Raw genomic sequence first — 14079 nt, forward strand, 5'->3', positions numbered from 1 at the left:
TTTACTGAAATTCTGTATATATACCTTTATATCTGGGATAATTATGAAGTCTCTTTTGTTATTTAAGGTACTTATAGATGGTATTCTGTGAGAAAGTGGCATAAACTTTGCAGTGGTTTGATTTGATGCTAGTTTTATCAAGTTTCTTTGGATTAAATGAGTCACTCAATACCATTCACAGTTGCTTAATGGAGATTGTTATGAGATGGTGTTTTATTCATTTTTCAAACTGGGTCTTATTTCTGAAAAGAAAGTTTATGATATATTTACAAGAGAGCCCTCTGAGATCCATGAAACCGACTTAGCAGCATCAGATAATATGCTTTCAGACCACCAGATGGCGCAGTAGAGCTGAAATATTTTTTAGTTTTCAGAGAAAATGCAAACATACGAAATGGTTAAAAAAAATGTCGAGTTTGGTAGCTCTTTACCACAAATGCTTATTAGATAATCTTTCATTTTAGTCCTCCTTTTTCACTTTGACTAAACACCTTAGGATTCCAGATATTTTTATATGCAGCTTATACTGTTAATAAATTTAATTTTCTTTTGCTCCATTATGTCAGGTAATTATTCAGGCAGTCAGCAATATTATTCGATAACAATAATATCAAGTTGATAAATATTCTGATAGAGGAGGTCAGACGTAGTTGGTGAATTAGATCCAGTTAGAACATAGGCTTGAGATAATTTCTCATTGTTGAAAATGTGTCTGAGACAGAATGTGTGGGTGTATGTATATATATATATGTGTGTGTGTGTGTGTATTTATATATATGTTTTCCTTGTGAAAAATGGTTGGAACAGAAAATTCGTAATTCTGAAGTCTGCAGAGTATGAGATGGTTGACATTTCACAAATTACTTTAGTAACAGGAAACAATTTAAATTTAGGTACTACCTGTCTGTTAAAAGAGAGCAGTTCTGATGCTGAGGAATATTCTGTTATCATATATCAACCACCATAACTGCTTCAAAATACATCTCTTGCTTTTAGTGATAAGTGGTATCATTTAGAGAAAACCTTCTTGAAAATAATTTCCCTTTTTTCTTTTTTGCACACTGAAACTTCAGCTCTTGTATATACTTAAACTCGGCATATTATAGAAGATATTTTTAAAAGAAATTTCCACTTTTATTTTTAGTGAACAATGGTGCATTTAGAAAGAACATTTAACATCTGAATAGCTGTCTTTTTTCCCTAGATGAGGCAGTTGGAACCCAGCCATTATGGCCTACAACTTCGGAAGTTAGTGGACGAGAACGTTGAGTACTGTATTCCTGCACCGTACGAATATATGCAGGAGCAGGTGAGTGTTCTTTGGCTTTGGTAAGGGACCAATCCATGGGCCAAGGTAACCCATCCATGGCCCCTTAATTAAAAAAAAAATAGTGTCATTCGGGGGAGAAAATTCTGTTTAAATTGGTGTCTAGTTTGGAAACAATCAAAATAAATTTCCAAGATACTATTACTTTAGATCCTCTGATTCTGTGGGTCTTCCCTTTTGTAGGTTTATGATGAGATAGAAGTCTTTCCACTAAGCGTGTATGATGTGCAGCTGACAAAGACCGGGGGTGTGTCTGACTTCGGTAAGGAGGAGGAACGTATTCACCAGAGAACCATCTGGTCCATTCTTGCCTGGTTTGCCCCAATATCTTTGGACCTAATCTTCTTTTCTTCCCATTTTCAGAAACTATGACAAGAGATTCTGAGCTTCCTTTCTCTTCCCTCATTCCTATTAATTTATATTAGCAGACTAAAAAGATATGTATTATTATTGGGGGGAAATGCCAAAACACTTAAGAGGAATGAATGTAAAAACTGAAGGGAAATTTGAAGTGATGGTGATAATAACACAATGAATTTATTGTGTGCTGGGCACAGTTTTTAGCTGATTAACGTATGATTCATGTAACAGTTCTTTCATCTCCGGGTCTTTGCTTTTAGCACTTCACCTGCCTGAACTGCCCCCCTCGTTTCCCCTCCCTTATTCCCTGCTTTCTAAGTGTATAAATCCAACTTGTCCTTCAAGGACTGACTAAAAGTCTCACTTCCTTGAAGAAACCTTACCCATTGCTTTACCTTCAGTTTAATAATTAAGGGTCAGTATTATCCAAATCACTTCATAATATTCAGTTCTTGCATTTCTGTTTATCTGTGTTTAAACTTGGTTGTTTATAAACTGTGCTCATATCTTAAAGTTCCTTCCTGTCTCTTGCTTTGTCTTGTTCCAGAGAAACCTGATAATTAGATGGTGGTGCTTGTGGTTTAGTCCCGAAGTCATATCTGACTCTTGTGATCCATCCCATGGACTGTAGCCTGCCAGTTAATGATCAGTAGATATCTCCATAGAAAGACTATTTCTTGTTAGATATATTGATATCATTATTTCCCTTAAAATGACACAGCCTGATTGTAATATGTTAAAATTTTCCTTTTTATCATTTGTTGGGGTTTTTTGGTAAAATGATGTTCCTTGTTTCTGGCCCCAGATGTTATGTTGGTTTTCCTCTCAAGGCCTCTGAGCATTTTGTCTGTTTCTGTTGGTCTCGCTCTGCTCGCCAAGGTCTCCTTTGCTCAATCTTCTTTGCATTTGAATGACTGATGGGAGATATGAGAAAATACCCTTTGGTGACCATGCCCTCCCAGGCTCTGCGTGAGGCACAGAAGAAATAAGTGACATGCCTTTCTTCCTACTGTCAGAGACCCCCCAGGATTATGGGACCAAGACATGAAAATGTGATTCCCACCATGGAATCACAGATGAGGGCACTTTTGGAGGATGGAGGGAGGCACATTCAGAGAAGGGCCATCTCACCTGGGTGTCCCAGGTAGTCCTATTTAGGGGAAGCAGTATCCATTCAAGTATTTTTCCACCTGCTCAAAATGCCTAGCCCCATACAGAGTTGTTTCTTAACAAATATTATATTGAAGTGAACTTAATTTATTTTAATAAGACTTTTTAATCTCAATTAAAAAAAAATTAAATTGTGGCAAAATGCACATAATATAGGGCTTCCCTGGTGGCTCACGTGATAAAGAATCTGCCTGCAATGTGGGAGACCCAGGTTTGATCCCTAGGTTGGGAAGATCCCCAGGGGAAAGGGAATGGCTGGCTACTCATTCACTTCATGGCAAATGAGGAAACAATGGAAACTGTGACAGACTTCGTTTTGGGGAGCTCCAGAATCACTGCAGATGGGGACTGCAGACATGAAATTAAAAGACGCTTGCTCCTTGGAAGAAAAGGTATGACAAACCTATACAGCATATTAAAAAGCAGAGACATCACTTCATTGACAAAGGTCCATCTAGTCAAAGCTATGGTTTTTCTAGTAGTCATGTATAGATGTGAGAGTTGGACCCTAAAGAAGGCTGAGCACCGAAGAATTGATGCTTTCTATCCATGGTGCTGGAGAAGACTCTTGAGAGTTCTTTGGATTGCAAGGAGATCAAACCAGTCAATCCTAACGGAAGTCAGTCCTGAATATTCATTGAACGTACTGATGCTGAAGCTCCAATACTTTGGCCACTTGATGCAGAGAGTCTACTCATTGCAGAAGACCCTGATGCTGGGAAAGATTGAAGGCAGGAGGAGAAGGAGTGACAGAGGATGAGATGGTTGGATGGCATCACTGAGTTTGAGCAAACTCTGGCAGATGGTGAAGGACAGGGAAGCCTGGCATGCTGGAGTCCATGGAGCTGCAGAGTTGGACATGACTTAGTGACTGAAAAACACCACCACATATCATAATTTCCCTTCATAGCAATTGTTAAGACAGGTTAAAATGACAACTCAGCGCCATTAAATACATTCATACTGTTGTGCAACCATTAACACCACCTAGTTCCAGAAATGTCTTTATCTTGCAAAACCGGTACTCTTGTAAAACAGTAACTTCCCATTCTCTTCTCTTCCACAGCCTCTGGCAACCAGCCTTTTATTTTCTGTCTCTTTAAATCTGACTGCTCTAGTACCTCATAGAAGTGGAATCATGTAGTCCTTTGTCTATTGGGGCTGACTTGTTCATGTAGCGTAATGTCCTAAACGTTTAGACCTGATAGACTCTCCCCCCTTTTCTTCCCCTCCTAGATATCTGTGCTTTCAAAACAACTGTCATTTAGACTTTCTACACACCCTAATTATGTATAATGTCGGAAATACGTAGATGGTCAAGTACTTCCACTAAGATGGAAATACTTAGTGTCAGGAACTTAGACTTGTTTTCTCCTTTTATTTCTCTTCCTAGGGTTTGCAGTGACTGCACAGGTGGATGAACACCAGCATCTCAGCCGCATCTTTATAAGTGATGTCCTCCCTGAAGGCCTGGCGTATGGGGAAGGTCCGTGTGGCAAGCGATATCTCTCTTCTCTCTTAATTCTGTGCAGTGCAGTCTGGCTAGTGAAATTTGCTCATGATCTTGTCAGAAAACAGTTTCTCCTAGAATTTTAAAGAAAGTAATTTTGAATGCAAAGGTGTATGCATGCACACACACACACGTATATGGTTATATAGTGAGAGGCTGTGCATGTATGGTTTTGAGAGACAATATATATACACAGAGTACCTGTGCATATGTTCAGGTAGATGGAGAAAGAGACGGTGAGAGCCAGCCAGGCAGACAGACACACCAAAGGTCATTTCCAGCATGTTAAACATCACTTAGAGGACTAATTAATTTGAGTGACTCTTAAACTATTTCTTCTAATGCTACTCTTGAGAGAGCTGAAATTTGTTATCAGTGGAATCTGATTACTACAGGGTTTGGTGCTATCTTTGAAGGTAGCAACAGAAGAGCCCTTGAGAACACTAAGCGGGTTGAATTTGCAATCGTCTTTCATCTTAAAATATTCCTCTCGGTCATCTCTCTCTCTTCTTCTTCTTGTCCCCTTCCTCCTTCTCAGGGCTGAGAAAGGGCAATGAAATCATGACCTTAAATGGGGAAGCTGTGTCTGATCTTGACCTCAAGCAGATGGAGGCTCTGTTTTCTGAGAAAAGTGTCGGGCTCACTCTGATTGCCAGACCACCGGACACAAAAGCGACTCTGTGTTCTTCCTGGTCAGACAGTGACCTGTTCTCCAGGGACCAGAAGGGTCTGCTGCCCCCTCCTAACCAGTCCCAACTTCTGGAGGAATTCCTGGATCACTTTAAAAAGGATACGGCAAATGGTAAGGTTCTGTTATTTCTACCTTTCTTCGCTGCTGGTATCACCAGATAATATTTTTAGGCTGTGTTTGCTTGCAAACTGAGATTATTTAGCTCTGTTCAAAGAATATTTTCTCATTTCTTAGGGGAAGAACACAGATGCCAAGCAAACTGATTTGATGCAGAATTCCATGCGTTTTAGTAATTATAACACTTTTAGTGAAAATAGAAAATAATTGTTTTTGCACAAAGTAATATTCCTTAAAATTACAGTCTTAAAAAATCACCCATGATATTTAGTGTTATAATTACTTGGTTATTCAGGGAGGCAAAAGCATTTTGCAGTCATTTATTGGGTTTTAAGAACAATTGATGCAATTCAGATCTTTACCTGTTTGGTTGAATACTACTTTTTCAATAAATGGCAAATTTTTCACATGGGTCATGAATTTTAAAATTTTATAAAGGAAGGCCTGAAAATGAAAAATTGTATGCCAGTTTATTTTTTTAAAGGTGAGATTTCCATTTGAGGCAGTCATTTGAAGGTTTGACTTCCTGGGCCTATTATTGATGCACATTTCGTATTTTTCAGTTCAGTTCAGTTCAGTCACTCAGTCGTGTCCGACTCTTTGCGACACCATGAATCGCAGCACGCCAGGCCTCCCTGTCCATCACCAACTCCTGGAGTTCACTCAGACTCACATCCATCGAGTCAGTGATGCCATCCAGCCATCTCATCCTCTGTCATCCCTTTCTCCTCCTGCCCCCAATCCCTCCCCGCATCAGAGTCTTTTCGTATTTTTACAGTCTGGTAAATGAGAGACTCCAGCTCACACTGAAAACCCGTGGTCCCTTATGTACCTGGGAGGGAGCCGGCCAAGCCCCCAAAGGCGACTGAGCATGACAAGCACATGGAGTCATTTTTATTCTTAATTACAATCATAACAGATTTCTAATGGAAATCTCTGCATGATCACCAAAAATGAATAAAAGAACACAGAAGTTGTTAAGATCGATTTAATTATAAAGCAGGTTTATTAGGTCATTTTGGTATTAAAACATCAGATGGTAAGATTTGTGATTCAATAAGGTATATACTCCTTTTTCCTCCTCTCTAGAGATTTCCCTCCAATTTAAAATGCCATTACATTGACTATTGGCATATAAAAGTCAGTGTTATAAAACCAAAAATATGACGGAGCTAATTAATTACCTGGTTATATCAGGGATGCGATTCCAGTCACCCTGGGCTGCTTTACAGGCCTGAGTGTTCCACACAAGACATTGTGTGTCCATTCATTGGATTCATTATTCTTGAGGGATACATTCACTGCCTGTTATATCTCTATGTATTTTATCATAATAAGAAATCACTGCAGAGTCTATAATACTTTTGGTACTTGCAGGAATGAATTTCTACAGAAAGCAGCAAAAGAGGTCAAATTTGACTCCTTTATCTCCCCTCCCCTAGCAGTTGAAAATCAAGCAGGTCAGTTAATCTTGTTTTTTTTCCTCTTTTTTTTTTTTTTCTTTTGGTGCAAGGATACAGCATAAGAAGAGGGCTTGGATATGTTAGGTGATCGTTAAGTACCTGTCCTAGGGACCCATTCTTACAGGCTACAGCTTTATAACTGAGGACACCCATGTCTGTGTGCAGTTGCCTTAGCTCAGACTGTTGTTCAGTTGCTCAGTCATGTCCAACTCGTTGCAGCCCCATGGACTGCAGCACGCCAGGCTTCCCTGTCCTTCACCATCTCCCAGAGTTTACTCAGACTCATGTCCATTGAGTCGGTGATGCCATCCAACTGTCTCATCCTCTGTGACCCTCTGCTTCTCCTGCCCTCATCCTGCCCTAGCATCAGGGTCTTTTCCAATGAGTCGGCTTTTCACATCAGGTACCAAAGTACTGAAGCTTCTGCATCAGCATCAGTCCTTCCAATGGGTGTCCAGATATGGCAGTGCTTTTCCACCCTGGTCTTGCCACAGGTGCCCCCGTTGTAGTGTATATCTCTTCTTATCCTTCCTTGGATGGCTTATCACCACCCTGGTTTCCTGCTGAGACTGTGCTCTGTGGGGCTGAGACGGCTTCTCCCCAGGGATTGCTGTCTGTCCCCTCCACTGGTCCACAGTAATGTGCTTGTGTTGGAAACAAAACAGCCACGAGGGACTGTGTTCCCAAAGGCTTGGCAAATGTGGAATTTATTTACTCACCTCCCCCCATCAATTTCTGATTTTTTTAATTGAATTATAGTGGATTTACAATACTGTGTTGGTCTCAGGAGTACAGCAAAGTGACTCAGTTATATACATGTATACCTTCTTTTTTATGTTCTTTTCCTTTATGGTTTATCACAGGATGCTGAGTGTAGCTCTCTGAGCTATTTGTTGATTACCCATCCTATGTATGGTAGTTGGGGTATCTGCTAATCCCAGACTCCCAATCCATCCCTCCTCCACCACCCTTCCCCCTTGGTTTACTGTCTGTTTTGAAGTAGCTGTGTAGCCTGTGAAGGAAGTTAAATGTCTGTGAGTGAATGTCTCCAAGGGAAGCCTGTCTGTTTTGAAGGTTGGGGGAGAAGAAATTAAGCAAGGGGAGGGAGGAAAAAGAGGGAACCTGTTAGCTGAGCCTGACATGAGAAGTGTTTGTGGAAGTGTAAGGTGGGGGTGGTATGGTGATCGGAGTTGGGGTGATGATGGGGGTGGAGTGGGGGTGATGGGGATGGGGGTGGGAGCGGGCTAAGTGGCCAGGTGACAGGTACTCAGGCTTCGTGTCCCACCCTATCTGGGCTTGAGTTTGGGCCTGCCCTTTACTGGTTGTGTGACCTTGGGGGCAGCTCTCAGCCAGGGAGGGGTGGACGTCGGTGGATGACACCCTAGCCTCCCTGTCCCCTGCTGAGACGGTTCTGGGGTGCACCCCACAATTCTTCCAGATACAAGGGCAGTCTGTTTCCCATCTCACATCTTTCACACGCTTTCTGCCCTCTCGCTGGCTGCTGTGTCTCACTTGGGCTTCCTGGGATCACCTTCTAGATAAACTTCTGTACCCACAACTTGGCTTGGGCTCTGTGTCTGGGGGAGCTCAAATGAGGACTCCGAACCTGGGTTCCTCATCTGGAGGATGAGGCTTATCTCAGCCCAGGGGGCTGCCGTGAGCTTGAGCCAGTCTGAGTCTCTGCACCTCCAGCCTGGCTCCTTGGGGGCAGGAAGCCTGAACATGGGGGTCTACCATCCCCTTCCCCCCGTGAGCTCGCTGTCTCGTTACAGGGTACCTTGACTTGCCTTGTTGATGAATTAGGAAACAGTAGTCCCACTTTTTATGCTTAAGTTTTTAAATTACACACATAAAGTAATTTAAATGATTTGAAAAGCAATTTTTCATACAACTTTGAGTGTTACTGAAGAGTGGACATTTCAGAGTCTGCCTTTCCCTAAATTTCACTTGCTCCCAGCGTTGCCAGAGGCAGCCTGGCACTCAAAGGAAACTGTTTTGTTTCCCCAAGAAACCAGTCTTTAGCTTGTTAATAAAAACCACACATGGGTTCTCTGGAAGGGAAGACCTGCCTTTGTTTTTGTTAATGGAAACTGAAAGAACATCAGAAAGTGGAGGAAGAAGACTCCCTAAGCAACTGTTCTGGGTATATTTTAACTGTCTGGGCTGAATATTCACTGAACCTTTCTGCATACTTGAAATACGGGAGGCCCTGGAGTAAGCAACATGAGTTCAGAACTTCCTGTCTACTTGTGGTGGGATTCAGGTATCCAGAATCTATGTACTAAATTTAGCTTTAGTCTCTTGATTGGGTTTAAGCTGGGGAAAAAAATAAAAAACCTTCTTTACATATATATATAGGCTTCCCAAATGGCACTAGCGGTAAAGAACCTGCCTGGCAATGCAGGACACATACAAAACATGGGTTTGATCCCTGGGTTGGGAATATTTCCTTGGAGGAGGGCATGGCAACCCAGTCCAGTATTCTTGCCTGGAGAATCCCATGGACAGAAGAGCCTGGTGGGCTACGGTCCATAGGGTTGTAAGGGTCGGACACGACTGAAGTGACTTAGCACGCATATATACATGAGACTGTCCCATGAAACTTGGGAAATAGTAGAGTTTCTGTTCAGGTTTCATGCTTTTGTAGAAAAGAAGCGTCCTGGTGGCCTTCTTGAGACTCATGATGTGTATAGTGTTTAGGAAAGTGGTTCTCAGACTTCACATTGTTTAAGACTCACTTGAAGGCCTTGTGGAAATTCAAATTCCTGGGTCCTGTGGCCAGAGAGCCCCCTTCAGGCAGTCTGGGGTAATGCCAGCTTCATCATGGACCAGGGCTCGCTTACACTGCCAAGGCCAGTGGCCTGAAGGAGGTGGTCTGCTCCCCAGCAGTACGAGCCCCCCCTTTCCTGAACCTTTCTGTGCCCAGGTCTTGAGGATTAAATGAGATAATACACTTGTACCTGTGTATTGGTATTCTCTCATTCAGGGATCCCATGCCCCCAGCCCCGAGCCGGTCCTCAGCGCACTCAGGAGGCAGCAGACTGGTTTGTTAGTTCCCGTTATTGGGTCTCAGCCCACCCATGGGAGACAGTCCCCAATCAGCGGATTGATACACTGAGAACTAGAGAACTTCCATCAGTCACTGGCTTTGCTGTGATATTCTCATGATGCTGTGAAGAGTGGAACAGGCAGGGATACCCCGAGAAGTGTTGGGTGCTCAGTACTAAGTTCCGTTGTATCCTTAGGGTTGAATGACCGTTTGATTCCTGCCTGTAAGGGTTTGAATTTTTGTTCTAGTTATCCACAGTAGAGGGAGAGAGAGAGAGAGAGAAGTGTCTAGAGGCTGTGTTTGACTTGAGCAGTAATATCATCTGGAAAGACTTCTTATACAGAGAATTAGTTTTACCGCTGGAATTCCCCAGATAAGTCACTGTTATTTTTGAGCCAACAAGGCCACCATTGAAGTCATCAGACGTGCCAGCCCTGTTGATACTGGCTTCCTGTTATTGCCGTTTTTGATTTATATTGAAAAGTCCCTTTTCTAGTGTATGCCATCTTTTGAAACATTTCAATAGCTTTTAAGAGTGTCTCATTGGGCAAAGACTTCCTGAATAAAGTCTTTATGTAAACATTGAACTTGATGTGGCATTCGCGTAGATTCCCTCTATAAACAGCTGTTCATTTGGCCTCTTTAGGGTTGGGGTATATTTAACAGGAAACAAAATAGAAAGACTTATGTTCCTGCTTCCATGTAGATAATGTCAACCCAGCCAATGCTTCTCACAGGATGATGAAGGTAATTGCAGCCTGAGGCTCTTTTTTTAATTCCCCACCCCACTTTGAATCAGTCCCTTTTTAAATTGCTATATAAGTAGTGTAGACTGTCAAGCTACCAGAAGCCACTTAGATGCAAATTTGCTCTTTGGAATGAATTGCCCCTGGGAATGTATGTATCCGTTATACAGCTTTCTACCAAGGGAAGAATTATAGAGCCAGCTCTGATGTGGCAGACCCGCTTATTTCCTGTTTATGAGAGTGAGGACATTTCAGCTTCCATAGACTGGTTTAGGATGACTAATAACATTGAGCTCAGAAAATGCCCTGTTTGTGTGTGAAAATACTATTACCAAGTCTGTCTGGCTAACACCCCAGATCCCCAGATGTCAAAACATACTCAAGTTTCTAAAGATGGTGAGTGCATGTAAAAATTATTTTAAAAATTTGAGTGGGAAGTACTGATTTTACCAGGACACAGAGAACTTTGGTCTCCAAGTTCATAGTTTGTTCCAATGGTGCTGAAGACAGTTTTCAGTTTCATTAGCAGGAGTGAGCAATGTAGGTTTCTGATAGCAGTAACTAGGGTCCTTGGATGTTAATCTCCTTGTAAAACCTAGTGTTGTTGGGGAATTTGTTTTCCTTTTCCCGTATTCATTCATTCATTTATTCACTTGTTTACTTAACAAATAAACAATTACGTGAAACATTGCAGGTTTATAATAATGAGTCACACATTATTTCCTACCCTCAAGGAGCTTATAGTTGAGTAGGAAAAGTAAAACACTTGTAGATAATAGTTCACGTTAAAAAAAAAAAAAAGAAAAAAGGCTTTTCAATGAAGAGACTTAGAGGTCCAGTTCAGAGGGAGAATTCCAAACACTGATCTTCTGTTAATTTTGAGCAAAGGAGTCCAAAGAGAGAGGTGTGAGGACTGGAGGAAGGTGAGTGTTTGGTCTGAGTGCCAAACTCAGATGGGCCAGATGGGCATTTTGTGGGCTGGGAGGTATGTGGTGGGAGCTGGGAGGGCATTCCATAGAGTTTGTGGCCTGGGACGTAGGCCCAGAGCAGAGGCCACGGGCTCTGTGCGAACGGGAAATGACATTGTAAAGTCTATTGGGACCAGATTGTATAGAATCCCGAATTCCTGGAATTTATAACAAATATATCATGGCAAGGAAGTGGACAAAGGAGCAAGTATTGGCTTTACTTTTCCCTGCCTTACAGAAAATACAGAGCATTTGTCTGGTCACTTACGGAGCACCAAAGTGTGGCTTGAAATCCTTCCAGAGTAAATACTCTTAAGTTCAGTTCAGTCGCTCAGTCGTGTCCGACTCTTTGCGACCCCGTGAATCGCAGCATGCCAGGCCTCCCTGTCCATCACCAACTCCCGGAGTTCACTCAGACTCACGTCCATTGAGTCATCCATCCAGCCATCTCATCCTCTGTCATCCCCTTCTCCTCCTGCCCCCAATCTCTCCCAGCATCAGAGTCTTTTCCAATGAGTCAACTCTTCGCACGAGGTGCCCAAAGTACTGGAGTTTCAGCTTTAGCATCATTCCTTCCAAAGAAATCCCAGGGCTGATCTCCTTCAGAATGGACTGGTTGGATCTCCTTGCAGTCCAAGGGACCCTCAAGAGTCTTCTCCAACACCACAGTTCAAAAGCATCAATTCTTTGTCACTCAGCTTTCTTCACAGTCTAACTCTGACATCCATACATGACCACTGGAAAAACCATAGCCTTGACTAGACGGACCTTAGTCGGCAAAGTAATGTCTCCGCTTTTGAATATGCTATCCAGGTTGCTCATAACTTTTCTTCCAAGGAGTAAGCGTCTTTTAATTTCATGGCTGCAGTCACCATCTGCAGTGATTTTGGAGCCCCCAAAAATAAAGTCTGACACTGTTTCCACTGTTTCCCCGTCTATTTCCCATGAAGTGATGGGGCCAGATGCCATGATCTTTGTTTTCTGAATGTTGAGTTTTAAGCCAACTTTTTCACTCTCCACTTTCACTTTCATCAAGAGGCTTTTTAGTTCCTCTTTCTGCCATAAGGGTGGTGTCATCTGCATATCTGAGGTTATTAATATTTCTCCCAGCAATCTTGATTCCAGCTTGTGTTTCTTCCAGTCCAGCGTTTCTCATGATGTACTCTGCATATAAGTTAAAATAAGTAGGGTGACGATATACAGGCTTGACATACTCCTTTTCTTATTTGGAACCAGTCTTGCTCCATGCCCAGTTCTAGCTGCTGCTTCCTGACCTGCACTCAGATTTCTCAGGAGGCAGATACTCTTACCTTCTCCATATTGGCTTTATTGTTTCACTCTTAGAGCTTCATTCCTTTGGCTTATGCAGTATTGTTTTTAATGATCAGAAGTCCCTTGTAAAATAAAGACTCAAATAAATGTTTTGGGGGGAAAGAAAGAACAAGTGAATTACTGTTGGTGCCTATAAAAACAAAGTACTCCTCAGGACTGTAAAGCCATGTCCACTAATGGTGTGGTCCTCGCAGATCCCCTTTAGAGGCTTGACTAGCCTGGCATCAGGACAGCTGGGGGTGAGGAGGTGCCTGTAGCCGTGAGGATGAGATAATGTTGGAGCTGAGGGAGAAGCTGGTAAATTAAATTTGCCAGCATTTTGAGTAGAACCAGTCCTGTTTTCTCTCTCCTAACATGACGTGCAAATTCATTTTTCAGGTTAAAATCTACAGAATTTCTCTAAAGAACAGGGCATGTAATTTCTGTTAGATACATCACTTTTAAAATAGCCATTTGAGACGTTGGAATGACTGGATCAAATGCAGTCACCTGTGCATGTAGAGTGAGCCAGATCTCTGTGAGGTAGTAGTTCTGTGAAGCTGTTAGCTATTATCGGAAAGAGGAAACATACAGCCGGTTACACACGAGGGGAAAAAAGGTCTGACCCTGTGGATGTTACAAGTACTGATTGCCAAATGATGTTTGTCTGCATTTCCAGTTTTGTTCCCCTTCTTTGCGAATGAATTATGTTCCTGACTTAATTCTTCCCTATGAAGGAATGGGACTCAGGAAGAACCAAGTACGGACATCTCGTTTTCAGCTCTCACTTCTAGAGACAGCTCTGTCATGGCTATATATCTTTAGCTTTTCAGATCTTTAATATATATATAGGGGCATGCTACGAAATTCCAGCAGGATAAAAAGTTAAACTGAGATAGCTAAGTCCCTCTAAGCTGTATAGAAATGGTAGTTAAAAGCAAGTAGCCAGACAACCTGTGCTCAGGCCTTCACTCCAGGCTTACCCATTTGGATTTGGTTATGCAAGTCACTTCCGCTATCTATGCTGAGTTTTTAACAATGGTGAAATAGACTAGTCTATGGGCTTGATGAACTAATAGCTGGACACAGCGAGACCGTGCCTGGCCATGTCATGTTGACTGTGCCTACATAGTCATGGCCATGTAGCTGTTAGTTAAACAAGCAGAAGAGAAATTTCTCCCACTCTGTCCTTGGGCACCCAGTTTCTCTCCCAAAGGTAATCACTGTCCCTTGTGTCTTTCTCATCCTGGCCTGGAGACTCTTAAATGTTGGGTGACATGGTGGGGTGTTTTTCTTCTTGGTTTTTACTGCATTATCTTCATACTTGTTGGGATAGACAGAATAATAGGCCCCCTTGGGTGGCTCCC

At 42.3% G+C, this 14079-nt stretch overlaps 1 protein-coding gene across 1 annotated transcript in view; it reads left to right on the plus strand.

Annotated features, from left to right (window-relative positions):
- TIAM2 (TIAM Rac1 associated GEF 2) overlaps window positions 1-14079 on the plus strand; it is a 115395-nt gene that overhangs the window by 45123 nt on the left and 56193 nt on the right. The window contains exons 8-11 of the mRNA XM_068985392.1: window positions 1205-1309; window positions 1511-1589; window positions 4251-4343; window positions 4906-5169. Coding sequence (XP_068841493.1) covers window positions 1205-1309; window positions 1511-1589; window positions 4251-4343; window positions 4906-5169 — 541 coding nt within the window. The remainder of the gene's footprint in view (window positions 1-1204; window positions 1310-1510; window positions 1590-4250; window positions 4344-4905; window positions 5170-14079) is intronic.

The sequence above is a fragment of the Capricornis sumatraensis genome, chromosome 13 (assembly GCF_032405125.1).
Source record: "Capricornis sumatraensis isolate serow.1 chromosome 13, serow.2, whole genome shotgun sequence".
Taxonomy (NCBI): Eukaryota; Metazoa; Chordata; class Mammalia; order Artiodactyla; family Bovidae; genus Capricornis; species Capricornis sumatraensis.